The sequence below is a fragment of the Macrobrachium rosenbergii genome, chromosome 55, assembly GCF_040412425.1.
Source record: "Macrobrachium rosenbergii isolate ZJJX-2024 chromosome 55, ASM4041242v1, whole genome shotgun sequence".
Classification (NCBI taxonomy): Eukaryota; Metazoa; Arthropoda; class Malacostraca; order Decapoda; family Palaemonidae; genus Macrobrachium; species Macrobrachium rosenbergii.
In genome coordinates, this window is record NC_089795.1 from 88,999,244 (window position 1) to 89,024,249 (window position 25,006).

Here is a 25,006-nt window from a genome sequence, read left to right on the forward strand (position 1 = left end):
TAGCCAAAAGAAAATGAAATACTTTTTGACCGAAAGACTAAGGAGCGTAATTTTGTAGTGGGTGATAATGTTTTGGTATTGCTTCCCATTCCAGGAAACCCTTTAAAAGCTTCATTTTCAGGACCGTGGAAAATTTTAAAGAAAGTAAGTGATGTTAATTATTTAGTTGAAACTCCTGAAAGGAGGAGACCCTACCAGTTATGTCACATAAATATGTTAAAGGCTTATAAAGGTCGTGACAAAGTTATTCCCGTGGCATTAGTTGGTGATACTACAAAGTGTAACGGTATTAATTCTTTTTCTTTTCCAGACGTGAGTAATTTTGATGATGATTGTTTTGATGGTGCCGAATGGCCTAATGATAATGAACATTCTTTAGAAAATTTTTCAGAAATGGTTTCACATTTGAATTTAGTAGAACAGGGATCTTTGAAAAAGTTAGTTTTTAGTTATAAGGATTTATTTTCGGATGTTCCAGGACAGACCACTGTCCTTGAACACGATGTGGATGTGGGTAACGCAACTCCGGTAAAACAATCCCTTACAGGTTAAATCCATTTAAAAATGATGTTGTGGATAAAGAGGTTGATTATATGTTACGACACGGGCTGATCGAACCCAGCAACAGTCCGTGGTCTTCACCTGTTGTTTTGGTAAAGAAACAGGATGGTCAATTCAGGCTTTGTTTTGATTACCGCAAAGTCAACGAGGTCACAAAGCCTGATAGTTATCCTTTACCCAGGATAGAGGACTGTATTGACAGGATAGGGAATTCAAAATATATAACTAAATTTGATTTGTTAAAGGGGTATTGGCAAGTTCCGCTGTCCAAACGGGCACGGGATTTGTCAGCGTTTGTAACGCAGCGCGGACTCTACCAATGTAAAGTAATGCCTTTGGGATGAAGAATGCCGCTGCAACCTTTCAAAGGTTAATGAATACTTTGGTCCAAGGTTTAGAGGGGTGTGTTGTTTATATTGATGATATTGTAATTTATAGTGATGACTGGGACACCCATCTTAAACGTATTAAGGCTTTATTTCAGGTACTTAGAAAGCTGGTTTGGTTATAAACCTAAAAAGTGAGTTTGCCAAAGCAAAGGTTGTATATTTGGGTCACGAAGTAGGATTTGGGAAAGTGGCTCCGAAACAGGCAAACGTAGACTCTATTAGACATATTGAAATACCGAAGTGTCGCAGGGATGTCAGAAAGTTCCTTGGTTTAGTAGGGTATTACCGTAGATTTGTTAAGAATTTTTCTGATATCGCTGAGCCCCCTGACTAATTTATTACGTAAGAATGTGACTTTTGTATGGACTAATGATGCCCAAAATGCCTTTGAAAAGTTAAAGCAGGTCCTAATGAATTTCCCTATTTTGAAAGCTCCTGATTTTGACGTTCCTTTTTCGCTTGCTACTGATGCCAGTGATGTTGGGGTTGGAGCAGTTTTGTTGCAGGAAGATGCTCATGGAGTATCTCATCCTGTTGCCTATTTCTCCAAAAAGTTATCCCCGGCACAACGGAAATACTCGACTGTAGAGAAAGAGACTTTGGGATTAATTTTAGCTGTTAATCATTTTCAGGTATATTTATCCTCTACAGGGACTCGATTAAAATATTAACGGATCATAATCCGTTGGTTTTCTTGAACAGGTTTAGGAATAAAAATCAACGGTTGATGCGTTGGAGCCTCCTGCTCCAGGAATGGAATTTTAGCTTTTCACACATTCCAGGCAAAAGTAATGTTGTCGCTGATGCACTATCACGCATCAGTGACTGATCGATAGGTTGATTTGAGAAAAACCTTTTGTTCTTCGTAAAGTTGTTTTGTATGTACTTATATTAATTGATTTGATTAATCCTATAAATTTATTGAATGTACAGGTTTCCAGGTGTGTTGTAATAATGTTGTGTCAGGTGTTTTTGTTTATGAAATAATTTAGGATTAAGTACTTAAGATTAAGATGTTAAATATCGTGATTTGCAGGTTTTCTTCGGTGTCGTCTTTGATTAAGAGTGGTTAAGGGTACTTTTGATTTCTGTTTATTTTAGTATGTGTTATTGGTGGAGGCTAATTTTAAGGTGTTACCATTGTCTTGTGTATGTCCAGGTTAATTTTAAGGTGTTACCATTGTCTTGTGTATGTCCAGGTTAATTTTAAGGTGTTACCATTGTCTTGTGTATGTCCAGGTTAATTTTAAGGTGTTACCATTGTCTTGTATATGTCCATTAATGATGTGTGTATTTAAGGCCCAAACCCGTTTAGTGTGAGGACGCTCTCTGAAGTGTAGAGGCACTAAAACTGAGTGAAGTGAAGTGAAAGACGCTCTTTGAAACTCAGTGAGTTGCAAAAACAAATAGTGTTGAGTAAGGACGCTCTCTGGAGTGAAAAGAGGCATTATTGGAAGGTGTTGTGAAGGGCCACAATATTGAGTGTGTCGTAAAATCATGGATATGTGAACGGTGTGTTACGTTTTTTCTTATTTTTGGTGATTGATGGTTAGTTTTTATGAATCATTAATCATATACTGTTATGTCCCTGTTCTTTATTTGTGCCAATGGTCCACATTAATTCTTTCTTTACAAAGCTTAGATAGGTCACGGGCTCACGGGTCTGTAGCACTACACAGCCGTTTTTTAGGCGCTACAGGCTGGTGTATGAGTGGTGACCTAGACTAAGTTAAGGTTAATTTATTAAGGTTTTGGTCCTTATTTTTGTTTGACTGATATTTGTGTTTTCAGAATAATTTAGCCAGGTCACGGGCTCACGGGTCTGTAGCACGGCCGTTTTTTAGGCGCTACAGGCTGGTGTATGAGTGGTGACCTTGGTTGCGGTAACACTAGCCCCATTGTGGTCGATTTATAGTTTTGGTTGTTGGTTAGCTAGGTTTAGTCTAATAATAGGTTAGTCTTGTTAATATTGCTGTTCTGCTGACCTGTGCCCACCGCTCCACTTGTGAGTTCATGGGGATATTACCATATTTCTTCATATGTTGATACTGATGTTATTTTTGGCGTGGTCACTATAAATTATTTACTTGTATTAGTTTTAAGTCATAATATTAAGGTTAAGATTTGATATCTATTGACTGTATTGAAAGTGGTACAAAATTTTTTGCCACTATCTCTAATCTATTTTTGGCCGGCAATGTGATATAGTATTTTCAATCAATTTTTGAGTTTTGTCATTGAACTTGAATTTTTCTTATTGTCCCTGTTTTATTTCATTTAGATTGAATTGCTATGTTTGCTTTTGATATTAGCATTTTATTTATTTCTTTGAATTTTGAGTTAAGTTCAATACTTTGTAGAAAAATTTTCTTGTGGAAAATTTTTTTTGTTGGGTGAGGAGGTGTCAGTATGTGTTTAATTTAACGTAAATTAATTTGTTTTGAATAAGCCACTTTGGCAGTAATTATTCTTTGGAACGTAATGACCCTGTTTCCTCCTCCCCGACATTTCTGACTTGTTGTTTAGTTTTAATTACAATGAGCTTGTTTTATTTTCACGTGTGGTTTTGGCTTCTCGTCCGGAGCTGTATTCGGCGCTTTTTCTCGAGGACTGAGAGAGTTGTTTTCTGGACCTTTAGCATTGTGTGGGCCTGCCTTATTCTTGATTGATTTTGAACTATCTCTGGATTACGATACCTGCCTTTCATCAGTTGCTGCTGCTTTGGGAGATTGATTTATTCTTCAGTCTACGCCCTTGGTCCAGTAACACTGCCAAGGACCTCTCTGCCAACTGGTAAGGTGTGATTGCCTGTCGGACGGCCGTGTCCGTTGATCGTCTTGCGACGTTAAAGTGATTCTATCTTCTGTCTACGCCCTTGGTTCAGTAATACTGCCTAGGGGACCTCTCTTACGTTTGGTAAGGTCTCGAGTATATATATTATGCCCCTCGACCCGTGATTTGAAGGCTGCGTTTGCCTCTTCTACTGTTTACAGCTCACTTAAGGGAAGCAGTTTTTTTATAAACATTTAGTCTGTATTAAGTTAGGTTATTCTGTCTTTCGACATCCTATTACTTTCAGGGCCCTCTCTTTAAAGTGTAATTGTATAGCCTATCTTAATTTGGTGTAAGAGTGTTTGTTATTCGATGTTTTCAGTGTGTGGTTGATTTTTGTGTTCATTTAATGTATTTTGTAAGAGGCTCAGTGGTCATTTCTTTCTAAAAAGTTTGTATTAAATATTAAGGTTTTATTTTCAGCTTTTACTTATCCTCCTTGATTCCATCTCTGTACACTCTGTTGCGGCCATTCCACCTATTGTGGACTTGGTCGTTAGTGACTTTATTTGTATTTTAAGAGACTTGTGTATGTTTGATGGGCGTGGGCCCATAACAATACACATATGCATACATGTATATATAAGGATAAAACTACTTATATGGATAAACCTTCTAAAGGAATGGATTCCAAATTAAAAAAAAAAACCTGTAAGGAGAAATACAAAGATGGACTCCGTAGAGGGGTAGTGCCGCCAGTGGACCTCATGCGGTGCACTGTAGGCATTACTCCAGTCCTGTCACACCTGTCAAACCCTTTTACTCTCGGTTTCTCTTTCAGCGCTGAATGACCTCATAGGTCCCAGCGCTTGGCCTTTGACTTAAATTCTGAAGTCTTATTTGATGATTTTAGATGAAGGTGGTTTTATTGGAACGGTGAAGTCGAGATAAGAGAAATTGGTAAAAAAAAATCAAAGCACTTTTGCATATTTTAAACTCTAGTTATAATAATAATAATAATAATAATAATATTACTATTATTATTATTATTATTATTATTATTATTATTATTATTATTATTATTATTATTGTAGTTTAAAATAATGGATAATCTCATTAACATCATTGGCACCAATAGTAATAATAATAATAATAATAATATTATTATTATTATTATTATTATTATTAGTATTATTATTATTATTATTATTATTATTATTATTGTTGTTGTAGTTTAAAATAATGGATATTCTCATCAACATCATTGACAATAATTATAATAATAATAATAATAATAATAATTATTATTATTATTATTATTATTATTATTATTATTATTATTATTATTATTATTATTATTATTATTATTATTATTATTGTAGTTTAAAATAATACTGGATATTCTCATTAACATCACTGGCAATAATACCACCAATAATAATAAATATTAGACCTTATTATTATTATTATTAGCGGAACGATTAGCCGATTATTATAACCACGTGGAGGCGGCTAAAAAAATGGGCTTATAACCCACGCCTGACAATAACGCCAACAATAACGCTAACGATAAAAACAATAACGCTAAACAATCACCGCCAACGAAACCCCTCGACCTCCCCAGACCTCGGCCGAACTGGAGCGCGAGCGGAACGATTATTATTAGATCGTATTATTGGTGGAGGCGGCGACGGAAATTGTTAGCTGGGTCAGATGCTGGCGGCGCTCCAATTATTATTACTGGCCGATTATTACATTATTATTGTCATCAGGCTGCGCAGCGATTAAACTGGCATTATTAATTAAGAATCACGCTATTAGTGGGTTATTATTATTATTATTTATTATTATTATTATTAAAACTCTGTCTTCCTAAATTGTTATTGTTAAATTCTGTCGTTATAAATTGTTATTATTATTATTGTATTATTATTAAATTCTGTCATCTTAGATTATTATTATTATTATTATTATTATTATTATTATTATTATTATTATTATTATAAAAATCTGTCTTCTTAAATTGTTATTAAATTATTATTATTATTATTATTATTATTATTATTATTATTATTATTATTATTATTATTATTATTATTATTATTATTATTATTATTTTGGTCTATCACAGTCATCCTATTAGACTGGGTGGTTTTTTATAGTGTTTTATTCCGGGTTGCATCCTGCCCTTTTAGGGTTTTTGTTACTTAAGGAACTTTGTTACGAGTGCAGGCTATGATATAGGCTCTCTGTTACTTCAGAAACTTTGTTACAAGTGCAGGCTATGATATAGGCTCTTTGTTGCTTAAGGAACTTTGTTATAAGCGCGGGCTATAGTATAGGGACTTTTTACTTAAGGAACTTTGTTACAAGTGCAGGCTATAGTATAGGCTCTTTTTTACTTAAGGAACTTTGTTATGAGTGCAGCCTATAATATACTGGCTCTTTGTTACTTAAGGAATTTTGTTACAAGTGCAGGCCATGATATAGGCTCTTTGTTATTTAAGGAACTTTGTTACAAGTGCAGGCTATAGTATAGAGTCTTCGCTACTTAACTATGTTACTTATCAGAAAGGCCAGACCTCCAAAGAGTCTCTTAAGATATGGTGATACGTTGTTTTACTTTCCGTGTCCATTTTGATTCCAGGATCCAGCGGGAATGCGAGCAGAAGGACATGGAGGTGAAGGCCCTCGGAGAGGAGAGGTCCAAGCTGAACTCCTCCATCAGAGGCCTCGAACGGGAGCTGGCTGCCCTCAGGAAGGAGGTTAACCACAGGGACGACGTCATTCACGATAGGGTGAGGAGATGGAGGAGGAATAGGAGGAGGAGGAGTTCTTGAGGAGTCCTGTGATGCAATCCTACTTCTATTTTCTCTATGCTTTGATAGATTTGGGAGTTCTTGGGGAGCCCTGTGATGTAATCCTACGTCTATTTTCTTTATGCTTTGATAGGTTTGGGAGTTCTTGAGGAGTCGTGTGATGTAATCCATTTGTTTATCCTTTTCTTGTGTGTTAAATCCTCGTGGGGAGGCTGTGATGTAATCCTACTTCTATTTTCTTTATACTTTGATAGTCTTGGGAGTTCTTGAGGAGTCCTGTGATGTAATCCATTTGTTTATCCTTTTCTTGTGTGTTAAATCCTAGGAAGCTTAAGGATTTTAAGTCTGTTTTTAGCAGTATACCAAGATTTAATGCAAAGAACTTCGAGATGTTTTACGTTGATATCAGATTGGCGGGATGGTGTAAAATTGTTCGGATGTATGGCATACATGCACACACATACACACAAAACGGATTTATGAACTGATTCGGTACATTATTTTAGACAGACCTCATTAAAAGGACAATTGAAGGGAAACTCAACCTTTAAACTTTCAGACCTGTTTAACGTTTCAAAATGCGTCTCAAGGAGGGTGAAATTTGACAGGATATTGTAAGGTACAGACTGAATTTTAATACACGACATACATTCTATAATAACAATACACATTGTTAGAAAATAATAAGCCATGGGGGCATAGAGTGTTATAACTGTTATACTCAGACAACAATTAAATATTTTCCTCTGCATGAGTTAATTTATTGATTGAATTATTAAATTCTGTTAAAACATTTTTTCTACCGCATTTAAAGATACACATGTATAGCTTTTGACGGTTTATTGCTACTTCAAATGATTTTTCACATCATAGCATTTATTTTAGCTAATGACCCATTTATGTGCAAAAGTCATCAGGGATCGTATTACATTTGCTAATGATTTTATTATGTGGTTGTGTATTTCCACAACATTTCGTCGCATTTCTTGCTATATAGGCAGACTTTCACTATGAATATTCTCCTGTTGAAAGAAAGTATTATGATTGGTCTTTGTTGAAAGACAATCTACTACTATTATTATTATTATTATTAATATTATTATTATTATTATTATTATTATTATTAAAATCAGTAAGTGTGTTAACCAGACAATCTATTATTATTATTATTATTATTATTATTATTATTATTATTATTATTATTATTATTAAAATTATTATTATTATTATTAACCAAACAATTTATTATTATTATTATTATTATTATTATTATTATTATTATTATTATTATTATTATTATTATTATTATTATTATTAAAGTAGTTTAACTAGACAGTCTAGCCAAACTCTACTCCCTAATGGTCAACCATTAAGTGAAATATCCTTAGTAAAAGTAAATCTCTTGTAACCATTTGACCTCACCCGTACCGTCAGAGATCAAACTTATTGACCGTCAGAGGTCAAACTTATAACTGAACCTCACCTTCCAGGAGAGTAAGATCACCACCACCAGAGAACGCATCGGAGAGCTCGAGAAACAGCGGTTCCTTCTCGAGCACCAGTTGAACCAGCTTAAGAGCTCGAACATGCAGGCTGCTAGTAAGAGAGTAAAGATCAAGCAAGTAAGAGAGGCGGTTTTTAAGTAAGACAGATATTGGTCGAGTAAGACAGACACATAGCTTGGTAAGGGACAGACATTGTTCAAGTAAGACAGACACTGGTCAAGGAAAACATCACCTTCCAAGGATAGGCACTGTAAGAAAACATATATTTCCAAGTAAGACAGACACTGATAAGGAAAAACATGTATTGTCCAAGTAAGACAGATAGTGGTCAAGAAAAACATATGTCCAAGTAAGGCAGACACTGGTCAAGGAAAGCATAATTGTCCAAGTAAGACAAACACTGGTCAGGCATATATTGTCCAGTAAGACACACTGGTCAGATCATATATTGTCCAAATAAGACACACTGGTTTTTGTCCAGGTAAGACACACTGGTCAAGAAAATGTGTTGTCCAAGTAAGACAGACAGACAAAACATATATTGTCCAAGTAAGACAGACACTGGTCATTGTTTGTCAAGTAAGACAGACACTGGTCAAGAAAAATGTATATTTTCAAGTAAGACAAACACTGATAAGGAAAAACATGTATTGTCCAAGTAAGACAGATAGTGGTCAAGAAAAACATATGTCCAAGTAAGGCAGACACTGGTCAAGGAAAGCATAATTGTCCAAGTAAGACAAACACTGGTCAAGGAAAACATATATTGTCCAAGTAAGACAGACACTGGTCAGGAAAAACATATATTGTCCAAATAAGACAGACACTGGTCAAGAAAAACATATATTGTCCAAGTAAGACACACTGGTCAGGAAAAACATATATTGTCCAGGTAAGACAGACACTGGTCAAGGAAAACATATATTGTTCAGGTAAGACAGACACTGGTCAGGGAAAACATATATTGTTCAGGTAAGACAGACACTGGTCAAGGAAAACAAATATTTCCAAGTAAGACAGACGCTTGTCAAGAAAAACATATATTGTCCAAGTAAGACTGACACTGGTCAAGAAAAGCATATATTGTCCAAGTAAGACAGCCACTGGTCAAGAAAACATATATTGTCTAAGTAAGACAGACACTGGTCAAGAAAACATATATTGACCAAGTAAGACTGACACTGGTTAAGGAAAACAGATATTTTTCAAGTAAGACAGACAGACATTGTTTAAATAAGACAGGCATTTCCACGTAAGACAGAGACATTGCTCAAGTAAGACAGATATTGTTCAAGTAAAACAGACTTGTATTGTTCAAGACACAGACACTGTGCAAGTAAAAAAGACACTGTTCAAGTAAGACCAGACACTGTTCAAGAAAGACGGACAGTGTTCGAGAAAGAGACAGACATGGTGCAAATAAGACAGACACTGTTCAAGAAAGACAGTCACTGTTGTAAGGCAGACATACAAAGAGACATTGTTCAAGAAAGACAGACAGTGTTCAATTAAGAGACAACCATTATGCAAGTAAGACCAGACACTGTTCAAGAAAAACACTTTCGTAAGGCCGACAGACAAACAGCCAGGCATTGTTCACGAAAGACAGCCAGACATTGTTCTAGGAACTCAGGCAAAGAAACCAATAAATCAATTGGTCAATCCTTTCAACAGTTGGAGGACGAGATGACGGAGACGAGACTCGTCGTGGGCGCCAGAGAAAGGCAGGTGAAGGACCTGAGTCAGCGCTTAGTCACGTCCAGACAGTTGACTCGGCACCTTCAGCAGAGGCACCATTCCCTGGACACCACCCTCACGAGGGTGCTTTCCGACGTGGCCACGGCTGCCCAGATGATACATCATCCCAAGAAGCTCAAGGAACTGGTCAAGGTAAGTTGTAGTAACTGGGAAGATGAGGGTCAGGTCAGTGACCTGTTTTTACAGAGCCCTGGCAAACTTCCTGATTAGATGCTTTTTTTTTTTTGTTGCCGTTTTATTAAAATTAAATTCATTCACGTGTTTCATCATATAGAATAAGGTCTTGCTGCCTTTCTATCTACAAACACGAGGTTAGAACTTTATAGTTGTTTAGAAGTTATTTTTGAATTTATCCTGATTCTTCAAATTTTCGTGCCATGTTAAAATTAACTTAATTAGCTTTTTTTCGTCATATAAAAGCAAGGTCTTGCTTCCTTTCTATCTGCAAACACTTAAGGATAGGACTTTGTAGCTACTTAGGGGTGATTTGTTAATTTATCCTTATTTCGTTGACAGAGCCTGAATGACAGGTACGTCCGAGGAAGCCGCGACAAACAGTTCTGGACAAGGACAGAACTTGATAAGCCTAAATCACCTGAAGATTCGGCAATGATGGTAAGTGTCTTCTTCTTCTTCTTCTTCTTCTTCTTCTTCTTCTTCTTCTTTCTTCTTCTTCTTCTTCTTCTTCTTCTTCTTCTTCTTCTTCTTCTTCTTCTTCTTCTTCTCCTCCTCACTTTATATTCCAGTTCAGCCTAAACTTTATAACTAGTTCACATTACTGAATATTGATAACATAGCTATCATATGTATATGATATATATATATATATATATATATATATATATATATATATAGATAGATATATATATAGTTCAGTTCCTTTCCAAAACTAAAAGTCAAATGTAAGAATTACAAACCTCAACGTGATTTGGTTTTGACAGGACGCTGGAGGTCCCGGAGAGGAAGCGGTGCCTGAACTTTTACGACAGAGGGAGATGCTGGAGAGGTCAGTAGCCACACTTCGTGCCCAGTCCCAGAAGCAGACTCGTGCCCACAAGGATAAAGTCACGAAGTTAGTCCAGGTCAGTAGTATTATCAGTTTAATTGGAGCAATAAGTCACAAACGTAAGCTTTCATGGCTTTCGCCCAAGGGCATTTCTTGAGGTTCATTGCAGTGTTCCTTCGGCCCCTAGCTGCGACCCCTTTCATTCCTTTTACTGTACCTCCATTCATTTTCTCTTCTAACTTACTTTCCTCAGCCCTCTCCTAACAGTTCTTTCATAATGCAACTGCGAGGTTTTCCTCCTGTTACACCTTTCAAACCTTTTTACTCTCAATATCCCTTTCAGCGCTGAATGACCTCATACGTTCCATCGGCTTAGCCTTTGGCCTAAATTATATATTCCATGCGAGGTTTTCCTCCTGGTACACCTTTCAAACCTTCTTACTCTTAATATCCCTTTTAGCGCTGAATGACCTCATACGTTCCAGCGCTTGGCCTTTGGCCTAAATTATATATTCCATTCCATATTACCTCCCGACTTCCGATCTTCCAGGAAAACAGCGAACTCCTGGAATCAGTTCGGAAGCTGGAGGAGAGATGCTGGCGACAAGAAGAAGAACTCAAACAGGCCGAGAGCATGGCGGGTTTGAGGGACCCCAGGTCTGGAAAACGAAGGGCTTCCAGGGACTACCTGATCCAGACCGTCACACGGCAGGCGGACACCATCGCCAGGTTGCAGGAGCAGATCAGAATGCTGCATGGGGTGAGACTTTTGTTTCAGTTTCATTGTGATTTTGTTTTAGTGAGTTTTGGTTTTGTGGTTCGTGTTTGAGGAGAGGTGGCTGGGACCTATATCCAGTTTCACTGAGAAGAGAAGAATGTTCTCTCACAGTGTAAACTTTTATTAGTTGTTTTGTTATATCTCTTAGAAAATTATTTTAGGAGTCGATTGAGCAACCGTTCTGATGATCAGATACCTCAAAAGCCGGCTGTTTTGTATAAAAAGGCAGCGGAGGGAATGATTGTTTTATAAATCTGTACACACCAACGTAATGTTGTCATGCATGTAAGTCTATGCACATACATAATTTCGCCCTGTAAATTTGGTGTTTATTTGTAGAAAGTGCCTGGTTATTTTCTGGTCAGAAATCGCATAATAAATGAAGGTATGATTCATTGCTGCTTGAAGTTTATACTTTTTTAATCAAACACATTTAATCTCTCAAGAAACATGTTTATATTTTATCACAAAGTCACTGGATTTTTTACCCAGTCGTGTTACTTGATGTAAAGCTAATAACCTCTGTGCAGAATATTAAAAGAATTTACTCTCTCTCTCTCTCTCTCTCTCTCTCTCTCTCTCTCTCTCTCTCTCTCTCTCTCTCTCTCTCTCTCTCCCCCACGCACGAGTTGCTTGGAGGGGAAGACAGAAGGAGTTGGAAGAAAAACAGATCTGACAGGAGGAAGTTGTTGTGGCTTTTAAGCGTTATTAACATTTTCTTTAACAGACACAGACAAAACTTCTTTGTTTTTAGTGAAGGCAGATTCGTGCATTGTGTAGCCTCTCTCTCTCTCTCTCTCTCTCTCTCTCTCTCTCTCTCTCTCTCTCTCTCTCTCTATATATATATATATATATATATATATATATATATATATATATATATATATATATATATATATATATATATATATATATATATATATATATATATATATATATATATATATATATATATATATATATAGAACCATTCATCGCCTGTTGACAATGACTAATAAACAAACCACCGACTTAATCACTTTCACATGTTCAGGAAACATTTTGCACATTTTCACATTTTCTAACGTTATCAAGTGAATCTTTTACACGCCTCTTTTGGTAAAATACTCTTGTTTATCATCAGTGAATTTGTCTTTTATCATTAATATTTTCCAAACACGGATGAGTATTATGTAGTATGTTTTGAAAATATTTGTGTAATATTTATTAATAATGTTTTCCAACACGGATGAGTATTATGTAGTATGTTTTGAATCAACGTAGGGTGAATATTTGTCTAATATTTATTAATAATATTTTCCAACACTGATGAGTATTATGTAGTATATTTTGAATCAACGTAGGATGAATGTTTGTCAAATATTCATTATTATTAATATTTTCCAACATGAGATGAGTATATTTTGAATCAAAGTAGTAATATTTATCAATAATCATAAATATTTTCCAACATGAGTGAGTGAATATTTTGAATCAAGGTAGGGTGAATATTTGTCAAATATTTATTATTATTAATATTTTCCAACATGGATGAGTATTATGTAGTTTATTTTGAATCAACGTCGGGTGAATGTTTGTCAAATATTTATTATTAATATTTTCCAACGTGGATGAGTATCATGTAGTATATTTTTGTTTAGTTAATTTGCTGTCTAAAGTATATTTATTATGCAGATTGTTGTTACGTATTTATTTATCCTATCTAAGTCACGTAGGCATTCCTACAAAATGGGATTAAATAATGTAGGTAGTAAATCCGTTCAAAGGGATTACTAAATCGTCAGATTTTAATAAGCAAGCTTTTAAATCCTAATTTACAAAATTAATCTCTCGCAGATGTAGAGAATTAGTGGAATATCCTAGATGAAGTTAAAAGAAAAACTTCCTTAAGTAAAATATGTAGTAATCAGTTCAAAAGGAGGTTTTAATCGCCGGATTTAGAAAGCAAGCTTTTAAATCCTAAATTCATAAAGATAAATCTCTTTCAGATTTAGAGAATTAGTAGAATGTTATAACTTGAGAGGAGAGTAATATATATATAGTAATCTGTGCATAGGGGAGGATTTAATCACCGGATTTATTAAGCAAGCTTGTAAATCCTAAATTCATAACGGTAAATCTCTTCAAGATTTAGAGAATTAGTAGAATATCATAGATGAATTTAATAGATTTACTGAAATTTAGGATTTACAATTTCTTAATATATATATATATATATATATATATATATATATATATATATATATATATATATATAGTAATCAGCTCAGAAGGGGGGATTTGGTCACCGGGTTTAGAAAACAAGCTTTTAAATCCTAAATTTATAAAGACAAATCCCTCGCAAACTTAGAGAATTAGTAGAACATCATAGATGAATTTGAAAGAATATTTTTATTTCGACAGAGCTCAAAGAAGGACCTTGGCAGAGGACCCGAAATTCACATGCAGGCGTTGGACAGCAACTCTGCCGAAAGCGACAATGGACTTGGGAAGACGACGAAAATCCACATTCCCGGTTTATAAAGGCGACAAAATTTCATATTACTGGTTTATAAAAACGACGAAATTCCATATTTCATATTCCAGGTTTGTAAAAACGACAAAATTCCACATTCATGGTTTAGAAAAACGACAAATATCCACATTTCCTGGTTTATAAAAGCGACAAAAATTCCATGTTTTCACATTCCTGGTTTATAAAAGCAACAAAAATTCCAAATTCCTGGTTTCTAAAAATGACGAAATTCCATATTTCACATTCCTGGTTTATAAAAACGACAAAAATCCACAGTCATGGTTTAGAAAAACGACAAATATCCACATTTCTGGTTTATAAAAACGACAAAATTCCATATTTCATATTCCTGATTTAAAAAAGCGACAGAATTCCATATTTCACATCCTTGGTTTATAAAAACGACAGAATTCCATATTCCAGTTTATAAAAGCGACAAAAATTCCATATTCATGTTTTACAAAAACGACAAAATTCCATATTCCAGGTTTATAACAGCGACAAAATTCCATATTCATGGTTTACAAAATTGACAGAATTCCATATTCCTTGTTTATAAAAACGACAAAATTCCATTTTCCAGGTTTTTCAAAAGGACAAAAATACATATTCCTGATTTACAAAAACGACAATATTCCGTATTTCATATTCGTGGTTTACAAAAACGACAAAGGCCAATATTCCTGGTTTATGGACGATGCGACAACGGAATTGGGAAAGCGACAAAAAAACCATATTCCTGGTTTATGAATTGAAAGGACTGAAAAAATACAGGTGATATTGTATAATAACTGGAAGAGCTGTGTACATTGAGTCAAGCCAGTTTATAGGTGCGTAGGAATTGTGATATACCTGTGATAAACCTCGGTTTTGTTGATTGATTTGATTTGTAACTGGCGTTGGATTGACCTAGGTTCATCGCTTGGTTTATATTGATGTACCATCTTTGTCGTCAGTAAAGTATATTTGTCTATTGAATTTATATTGTTGTGTGAAAATGTAACCAAATATTTTATCCTTACTTGTCATTTAATATTTTTCCATTTTATAAGGCCCTACCCTGTTAATCTTCATCTCCAGAGCTTAATCCCTCCAGTGGGGGCCGCTTCCTCTGAGCTTAATCCTTAGTAGGGGTCGCTTCCTCCGAGCTTAATCCCTAGTCGGGGTCGCTGTTTTTAATCAGCCCCTTCCAATGTATTTCTAACACCCACTGAGCGTCCCATGATTTGGCAGGACGTATTTCTATTAATAAATCTAATAATATAGCAGAAAAAATGTCCCAGTGAAAGAGAGAAGGAACATGAAACGCAACATTCCCTCTTTGGCTTCGATCCAAATTAGATGATTGCTCACAATGAAGCTGTTGTAACTTGAGTCTCATTGATTAATTACCTTTGCGTTGTAGAGCATGCGTAGTAAGGGGCTGTGTAGTTGTTATGTATTCTTCATTCACCTTTAATTGTTACGAGTTTATGTCAAAGAGTGTATTGTATTATTTTTTAAGAATTGTCCCTGGAAGATAGTCATTGCATTATTAGTTAGTTATTTTATTATTTTATTACTATTTTATTATTATTATTATTGTTATTATTATTACTACTATTATTTTACTACTACTACTACTACTACTATTATTATTATTATTATTATTATTATTATTATTATTATTATTATTATTATTATTATTATTATTATTATTATACAGAAGCTTCTAGCGTCTGAACTGTAGGTAATTAACATATTGTAATTTATAATTTGATGCAAAGGAGGCCGTAATGTTCAGTTAGTTTATATATATATATATATATATATATATATATATATATATATATATATATATATTATATAATATATATATATATATTGTATAATATATATATATAAACAATCATATATATTATGACATATCTGCAAACAATCAGATATTTGCCATCGTTTTGCCATCGTTGCAGTACGCAGTACTTGCTTTTTGCAGTTCTTCTTTAAAAGCGGGCTAAAGTAACACTCCCATTGCTTCCGAATATTCTGTTTTTGCCAACAAATTCTGTAATACTTTTGCTTTCTTATACATCGGGAGAAATCTCATGATTCTTACTAATTTTTTCTTATAGTAATTATTGTGTGATAATTGTTTTCATAATGGTATTCTTATATGTGAGGTATATATATATATATAAACATATGTATATATTTATATATATATGTATATATATATATATAATAAAGAATGAATATGTCAGTAACTATATTGTCTTGTTATTCCTCTCATACCACCCGGTATTGTGGGTGAAACACCTTATTGTGGAAAAAATTGTATTATAATCCCTTAGTGTCACTGGTTACGTATGTCAACAATCGATATGTATGTGTTATATTCTATTTAAGCGTTCATGTCTACAAGGTATTTATGTGTAACATAAACAAGAAGAAACACCAAGACTAATGTGGACTGAACTATATTTGGTACTATATAACTCCTGAATAATTGTATTACTTAAGAGTTCTCTGTATCAAAGTCCATTGTACTTTGTATATACGTGGGAAAATCGAGTGCTGTTTTTGTCAACCGCATTATCATAAGCTTACCCTTCTAAGGTTTCATTAAATTTTGTTATATGTATTCGTCAACGATAACCTCTTTTCTTGTATTTATCTAGGTGGTATCTGGTTCACCTAGATTGGAAATCACTAACACTTTAATCATTTATTTATCCTTATCTTGCAAGTTTTGTGAATCAGGGAAGGTAGGACTATCAAGAGTCCTGCTTCTCTGGTACTTGTATGGACGTATAATAGGCCTATATTATAAACGCTTGACGTAGGTTGAAAGTCTTACTGAGCATACATTTGATTATGTTTAATTCAGATTCTAGGTAAGGTTTGAAATAAACTTATTTCTATTATTTTATTGTGTTCCACATTTACAGAAGGCCTTTTATTAGTTATACGAACATGATAGTCCCACTTTCAGGAACAATAAGTGTGTGTAGTTTCATACTTTGCTATTACTATTTCAAAATGTGTAGATATTCATACAGAACAACTCTAAAATAACAACCTGTTATGCAAACTCCCACAGAATAGAGAGTAACAATGAGATTAAGATGATTAAGCAGGGGAATACAAGCACACCATACATACCCCAGCTATGCAGATGAATCCGTTAATTTCTGGGAACGCGTTTGTCATACGCTTTTCACACCCCTTTAAGCCTCGGCCTATTGTACTCGGACCGTTCTTTGTCCTCTGTTATGTTTCATAGAGGAACCCTCCCAAATAACATTGCAGAAATTACACACACACACACACACACACACACACACACACACACACACACACACTCCCGTCTCCCTTCTCATAGTTCGTATCCAAGTCGGTCTAGGTCGACCAACTCTTCCAGTGTCCACAGAAGCATAAGCAATAATAATAATAATAATAATAATAATAATAATAATAATAATAATTTCCTTGAATAGATACAACGCAAAATGTATTATTACATTTCGCAAGCATTTGCTTGCATTCTGCCGGTGGAATTTATTGCCCATCCGGTAGAGTATGGCTTGAGCAAAACATACTTGGCGCTTTGATTATTGATGTATTAAAACACCCCTCCTAACTGTGATAACCTTTAGCTTAAAGGTTATCGTCAATAAACATCATCATTCACAAGCACTCTCCTATGTTTGTATGTCTGTTCGTATCGTGGTTTAGGGAATGTCCATGTTTAGCCTTTTGTTGAAAGTTTTCATAGTTAGTCCTATGGGTCTAATGTGCAGTTTGTGCTGTATTGTATGTTTAATTTATTTTGGGTTTCATACTGTTATCATCAAGAAAAGCAAAGTTAGAATGATAAAATTACTCAAAATTATCACCGTAGTGAGTATTAATCCACAGACAAACTTTTGAAAAGAAAGTTAACCTACTTGAGAGGTATAAAAGTTTCCCGAAACCCTACAGTGTTGGTCTTCAAATGGCATTGCGCTTCTGGTTTGAGAGCGAATGGAGGGTATACCAGCATATTTCCGAGTATCCACTTATCCATTGGGTTAAGTGACGGTTGCTGACACGCGTGCATGCATACACATCTATAAAATAGGAAAAAAATACACAAAAAAAGCAACCCAGTATTTCTACGCTCTCAGTAGGCTAAATAAAGTTCAGAGATTTCCCGCGCTCTGTCTCTCTCTGTCATCCTAAGATAAAGAAGCTGTTTTACGCTAAGACTCGATCCAGTTAAATGACATTAATATACACAATTGGTTGCCATTCATCTTCATTATTGAATTATATTCCCTAAGCGAATGGCGTCTCATTTTTTTTCTCAGTGCTTATGAATCTCGTAGATTTGCGTATGCCCTCGTATTCATAATGTCCGTTATATACAGACTTTATTAAGTCGGAAAGTTACTGGAAGAGCGTGTTACTTATCGATTAGAAAAAGGTGGACTTATGGACGGGAAATCGCCGGGATTAATATTATTTAACGTTGCGTTGTCGAAGAAAAGCCGAAATTCTGTTTGAATGTAGTGAACTGTGACCAACCCTATGTACGACATTTTTCCAGACCCGTTGCCGTACGAAAGGTCAATATTCCAGTTTATTTAGAGAAAAGGGAAGCTTAGGAATTCTATAGCGCCTTTCGTGAAGAAGGTAGTGTTGTAGTGTTTATGTCTGAATGGCGTTTAACAAGAAATAAGAGAAAGAAAGGTCAGATTAAATGGTTTGGAAAAAATCCTAACTGGCGTCGTAAAAGAAGGTGGTGACTGCCGGGTGGATTTGCGCCGTTGTAACTTCGGGGAAGTTTGGCAGTTCAGTCGAGACACACGAGGGAGAAGGAAGTGTGTCTCTCGCGTCTCCTTTATAGTTGTAGATTAGTAGTGTTAAAAAAAGCGCCGTTGATTGATCGGATATATTTATATACGTACTCTCTGCCGTGTGGAATCGCGTCGTGTGTTTTAACCGCTGCTGAGGTGTGTGTGATTATATATATCGTGGATATCAGTGTTTGTATATTGCGAAGGAACAGAGAGAAAAAAAAACTGCTACACAACTGGAAAGGTGAGTCTCTGGAAACCTGGAAATTAATCGCCGTTTTCTTCTCCTTCTTCTTCTTCTTCTTCTTCTCCTTCGTCGCTTGTACTGTGGCCTAGTCGCTCGCTTTTGCCGGATTTATTCCGGATATTTTGGGAAAGGGGATTATTTCCTAAAGGTTTCGTTACGTATTATAAACCGTCTTTACAGTACAGAGGCCTCAAGTGGTTTAGAGGTTTGGGGTTGGGTCTGGAAACCTGGAATTGAATCGCCTTCGTTGCCGGAATGATTCCAGGTGTCGTGGGAGGGGATTTCATTGCGGCAGGGATTATTCCCAAAAGGTTTTCGTTGCGTTGTGTAAACCGTCTTTACAGTAGAGGTCTAAGGTAGTTTAGAGGTTTGGGATTGGGTCTGGAAACCTGGAAATGAATCGCCTCCGTTGCCGGAATGATTCCAGGTGTTATGGGAGGGGATTTGTTTCCAGAAGGTTTGCTTTGGGTAGGTATAAGCCGTCTTTATCGTATAGGCCTAGGCGCAAGGTTGTGTAGGGGGTTCGTGGTTAGGTCTGGAAACGAGTCGTTTTCATCGTCGCTCTCGTTTGCCGGTTTTTGTAGGCGTAAGCATGTTTAAGGGGGTCGACGTTTGGTCTGGAACCGTTAGAAAAAGTGCGGCTTTTGAGCCTGAAGCTCAAAAAAGTTCTCCTTTTGAGCTTGAAACTGTCAAAAAGTTTTGCTTGGGCCAATTATGGGTCTGGAACTGTCAGGAACTGCGGCTTGAGTCAGTTTTGAGTATGGAACTGTCAAAAAGTTCGGATTTTGGGTCAGTTTGGAGCCTGGAACTATCAAAAACTTCGGCCAGCGCCAGGTTTTGAGCCTGGAACTGTCAAGAACTTCAGCTTTTGAGTTTGGAATTAAAATAAAAACTACGGCTTGAGCCAGTTTTGAGTCTGGAACTATCAGGTACTAAAGCTTTTGAGTTGGAATTGTAAAAAAAAACTTCGGCTTGAGCCAGTTTTGAGTCTGGAACTGTCAAAGTTCGGCTTGATCCAGTTTTGACAGCTTGTCATCCTTACGTCAAACTTTACGGGAAAGTTCTTGGCTGTAATAGTTACCTTTGGGTGGATTTAGATGTAATTAACTGCAGGGGATTGTAGGCATTTTAACTTAGGCCTACGCGTTATGATAACTTAAATGATCAGTAGGCCTATTAGTTTAATAGGGCCTATCATACGTACCATAAACATTCTAGAACTTCTCCAGTAATGTTCTCAATGAGAAGCTCAAAGTTTTCTAAGGTGAATGTAGACCTGTTGTCTACCATAGGAGGCCTAAGACTATATTCCCTTAATTAGTCGAAGTGGTTTAGGCCTATTGTTAAACATCAGAAGAGCAGCACATGCTAGGCCTATCTTCCTCATGATACAGCAGCCTTTGGTAGTTGTACCTTCACGTTGTCCATTTGAGTTTAGAGAGGTCCATATTGGGACGATATTTTGACGGTACTTTACATCACTGTAAGCCAATTAAAAATGGGACGAATTAGTAATTTTTATGTATTTTCTAGGTAAAAATTTAGAATTTGTCCAAGTAGGTGTGATGTGATGTCAGAGTTATTGGTCTTTGCTTCTGTGAATAGCCTACACATACACTATATATCTATATATATGTATGTGTCTGTGCATACTAATGTGTAGTCACATCCAGTGTTCTTTAGCTTGAAAGGTTTTGTATTTATGTAGGCCATTAAACTGATCTGTATTTTTACAGTGTTGCAGTGAATGATTCTAGGCATACAGAATGTTTTTTCAAGTAGTTATCCACTGTATCGAATGGCCAGAACGTTGTTTGTATTTGCAAGAATCGTGGTTCTATCCCTGTGACATGTGGGATGGGAAAATGCCCTTGTATTTGTATTCGTGGTGAGTCATTTACTGAAACGTAGTACAGCAGTTTTAATCCTTTTCATAACAGCTTCCTTTGGAATGTGGATGCTGCAACAACTCCCCTTGCAACCTAACTGTTATCAGGTATACTTCGTGACTTTTGGTGCCTTGAGATGAAGGCAATAGGCATTATGGAAATAATTGTGAAGTCTTTCCTGACGAGGAATAACTCAAAGATTACGTAACTTTACAGTATGCCACTACCATGGAATGTCACTTTTTGTGCCGAAAGGTTACTCAGTTTAATTCATATGTTACTGGAATGAATTCTAGTCTCTCTCTCTCTCTCTCTCTCTCTCTCTCTCTCTCTCTCTCTCTCACCGTAATCCAGGTACTCATATCTTTCTGAATATGGTTCGTGTAATACTTGCTAAAGTGGATAGCCTTCAAAGAGGCACACAAGTAGCAAGACAAGTCTTGTCCGTTTCAATCTTTTAATCTACTGAATAAAAAAAGATGGGTTGTAGTAAAGGCAGCTTCATAAAAAAAAATTCCTGCTTTGTCACACCCGTTTCGTAGGCTTGTCTGTAGCTTCTAGTTTCAAGTTCCCTTGTTGATAGGCCTAATGCCCGTTTCAAATATACGGTAGTACCACTTTTACAACGATTTTCTGCTTTAAGGAAGATAGATTTCAGCACCTTTCGATTAGTTTTATTCCTTTTTTATGTATATAAAAATATAGGCCTACATTGGTTTATGCTACTTTAGCCCCAACAGTTACATTTTTATTCAATCTTCAATTCCGTTGGCGATTGTTTGAATAACATGTGCATGTTTCAAACAAAAATGAAAGTAATGAGACGTAGATTTCTAAGTGAAATGTGTGACAGTACTGATTATAATAGTAGGAAGGAGAGTTGAATGCTGTCAGCCTTCCCGTAAGAGATGTATTTTTTAGTTTTTGTAGCAACCCCAAAAAACATGAAAATGACAGTCTCGCTAATCATCTGGGACTGAGAATCAGTTTCACGAAGAATCGTAGTCCTACGGCGCTGTTCATCTTATTATGGTTAAAGGGTATTAGCATTTGTGTTTGCGGCTCGTTTGCTCATCAGCTGTGCTTGAAGAAGTGGGCCAGATTCTTCTTCCTGGCTGATATTCCTCTTGTTAATTCTGGTCACGCGTATTAAAATTCAATCAGCTTGTAGCCTTGAACTCCGGAATAACGGACTTCGTTTGGGTCAGACTGGACCTAATTAAGGTACAGTGTATCTGTTTAAAATCTGGGGAGGGAGAGTGAGAGAGAGAGACACACACTCCAACCACTCACCACAGCAAAGGTGTTTGAGTGGTATTACGGCATCTTTTGAAGAACCATATTTTGTCTATTCAAAAGCAGTTTCCAACTTTTAAAAGTTCGTTTTCTTTTAACCTACTTTATTGATGCGTGTGGGAAGTGATGCTGCATTGTTATATGATTTAGGTGAACAATCTGAAAGGATTTTTCTTGAAGTGAATTCTTGATTACACTAAGTGCGTAAAAGCCACCGCAGTACTTAACAAAAAAAATAGTCACGACCGTGGTGGAGAGCACTCGTGACTGATAACCTCATCACTTAAGTTGAGAACAGATCATTTGGGCATAGAATAACTCGGAGCGTTCTTAAGTTACTTGGAACCCTGCCAGCTGAAACAAGCCTTTATTTAGGTTAACAAAAATTGGAAAGAGTGCTTTCCCAACTCCATCTGGGTAACAATAGACATAATTTTCAATCCAGAACTAATCCCTTCCTTTTAGAACTGCAGCTGGTTTGAATCTATCTCCCCGGTAGTTAACGCGTTATGTAGTTCTTTGTAGCATTCAGAATGACTTTGACCAATATTCATACAAGGGGAATTGAATGCAGGTAATTTTTATTTGATTTGTATTTTCACTTAAAAGTTTGAATTGCAATTTATGCCAAAATTTTGATGGCCTTAAGGCTCATGAACCTAATAAACGTATTACAACGGGAGATTGTACCGGTACTTAATAAATTAGGAAAATGAGTGAGTGCTGCCAAATTTGGGACCTTGAGTGATCCAAGATCGTGGGTGCCTATTACAATAACTTGCAATGAGGTCAATCGGATCATTTTGTTTTTAGGAGTTACACCATTAGACTGACCGAATTTGTCAAAATGTTCATAGCTTTCCATCTTGAATTGGATGCCTTGATGAACAAAATAGTGATGTAAAATACATTTGTTTTTCTCATGTTTGGCGTTGCCAGGTGTACTTTGGTTCTCTCTTATTAATCGAAATTAGTAATAAAAGCCGTTTTTGGTTTTTATTGTAAAGGAGATTTACCGTTATGTATTGGGTAAAACTTGCCAACCTAAGCTTACGTAGGGGTGAAATTCCATTGTGTATGGGTTAGAACTTACAATAGTAACGGGACTCGCATTGACTAAGGAAATTGACACCTTTTTTTTCGGAGGGGTTCAGAGGTCAGGTCGTTAAATTCGAAAATATCTGTCGTAATTAAAAGATTTTTTTTCTTCAGTGATAAATTGATAGAGAAAATTTTATTCAAAGAGAAATTTAATGTGATGCCGTCCGGTGCATTGTCTGAACATAACGAGTTGATTATTTGCGTTCAAGAATTTTAGAATGCATTGAACGAAGTGCTTGTAACTTGATGTTTAGTTTCTCTTCTCGCTTAACATACTTCATTCCACGTGGACTCTGTTGGAAGAGCCCTCCAGGTGTTGTACCAGTGACTGGTAGTTTTATTGCCTCAACCAGCCATCCTCTCTCTCTCTCTCTCTCTCTCTCTCTCTCTCTCTCTCTCTCTCTCTCTCTCTCTGTAACTTAAATACATAAGAGGAGTAGAACGAGCAAGGGAGCCGTTTCAAAGGGAAATCCCACTTACTATTACTACTGTATTACTCCCCCCCTCCCCCTCTCTCTCTCTCTCTCTCTCTCTCTCTCTCTGTAACTTAAACACATATGAGGAGTAGAACGAATAAGGTAGCCGTTTCAAAGGGAAATCCCAATTACTCTCTCTCTCTCTCTCTCTCTCTCTCTCTCTCTCTCTCTCTCTCTCTCTCTCTCTCTCTCTCTCTCTCTCTCTCTCTCTAAATTTGACCAGTGGTTTGTTCACGGAAGGTAGAGCTCTCACTAGCTTTTACCACGTCGAAACTCACGTCTGGGCCAGGTGTCCACCGGAAGTTAATTTTGCAGGTAACAGTGACTTTCTTTGATGATTTAAGCGTCTGGGTGAATAGTGGCTCGTGCGCTTCGCCGGCGTCCAATCGTTTGAGAAATTACGTCATAAGTTGTTTTTGTGGAGGGAGCTATTTTTGTAGATTTATTTTTAAACTTTTGTATTTTTTATGGAATTCTGTCAGGCATGGGACTGGGAGTAATGGCTGAAACTCATAGTTTTCTGGTAATTCTGGTGTGGATTGAGAGGATGGCTTTCAGATTATGCACACGCGTACTATACGTTGTTGAACACATATTCATGTCACTTAAAAGAGAAGTACCGTGGAACGGACATCGTAATGTCCGTGCACCTCACGCGGTGCACTGTAGGCATTACTTAAGGGTCTTTGCAGCGTGCTTTTGGCCCCTAGCTGCAACCCATTTCGTTCCTTTTACTGCAACTCCTTTCATATTCTCTTTCTTCCATCTTGCTTTCCACCCTCTCCTAACAATTGATTCATAGTGCAACTGCGGGGTTTTCCTGCTGTTGAACCTTTCCGTTTCAGCGCTGAATGACTTCATAGGTCCCAGCGCTTGGCCTTTAAATTCTATATTCAGTTCAGTTCAATTCATCCCAGGCTGTTGTAATAAAGGAAGAAATGGAACAGGGAAAAGTTTTTGGATGAAGTCCGAAGACTGCCTTATAGTTGAAATCTGGAATCTGCTCTTGTATCTTGATGTTGCATACAGATGCGGAAATGGTTGTCATGATTCCCAGTGGAGTATTGCCTAATTTTA

The 25,006-nt window shown here is 36.2% G+C and overlaps 2 protein-coding genes across 26 annotated transcripts in view; both read left to right on the forward strand.

The window, feature by feature from the left end:
* LOC136835871 (cilia- and flagella-associated protein 57-like) overlaps nucleotides 1–14,519 on the forward strand; it is a 39,552-nt gene extending 25,033 nt beyond the window's left edge. Inside the window, exons 16-23 of the mRNA XM_067099716.1 lie at nucleotides 5,347–5,380; nucleotides 6,324–6,520; nucleotides 8,032–8,163; nucleotides 9,721–9,936; nucleotides 10,321–10,419; nucleotides 10,746–10,886; nucleotides 11,361–11,570; nucleotides 13,992–14,519. Coding sequence (XP_066955817.1) covers nucleotides 5,347–5,380; nucleotides 6,324–6,520; nucleotides 8,032–8,163; nucleotides 9,721–9,936; nucleotides 10,321–10,419; nucleotides 10,746–10,886; nucleotides 11,361–11,570; nucleotides 13,992–14,111 — 1,149 coding nt within the window. The 3' untranslated portion in view covers nucleotides 14,112–14,519. The remainder of the gene's footprint in view (nucleotides 1–5,346; nucleotides 5,381–6,323; nucleotides 6,521–8,031; nucleotides 8,164–9,720; nucleotides 9,937–10,320; nucleotides 10,420–10,745; nucleotides 10,887–11,360; nucleotides 11,571–13,991) is intronic.
* Nucleotides 14,520–18,889: 4,370 nt separating this feature from the next.
* The window catches only part of kst (spectrin beta chain, non-erythrocytic 5 kst), a 347,413-nt gene continuing 341,296 nt past the window's right edge, over nucleotides 18,890–25,006 (forward strand). For all 25 annotated transcript variants that reach the window (XR_010852212.1, XR_010852213.1, XR_010852214.1 and 22 more), the window contains exon 1: nucleotides 18,890–19,164. The gene's annotated coding sequence lies outside the window, so the exon portion shown is untranslated. The remainder of the gene's footprint in view (nucleotides 19,165–25,006) is intronic.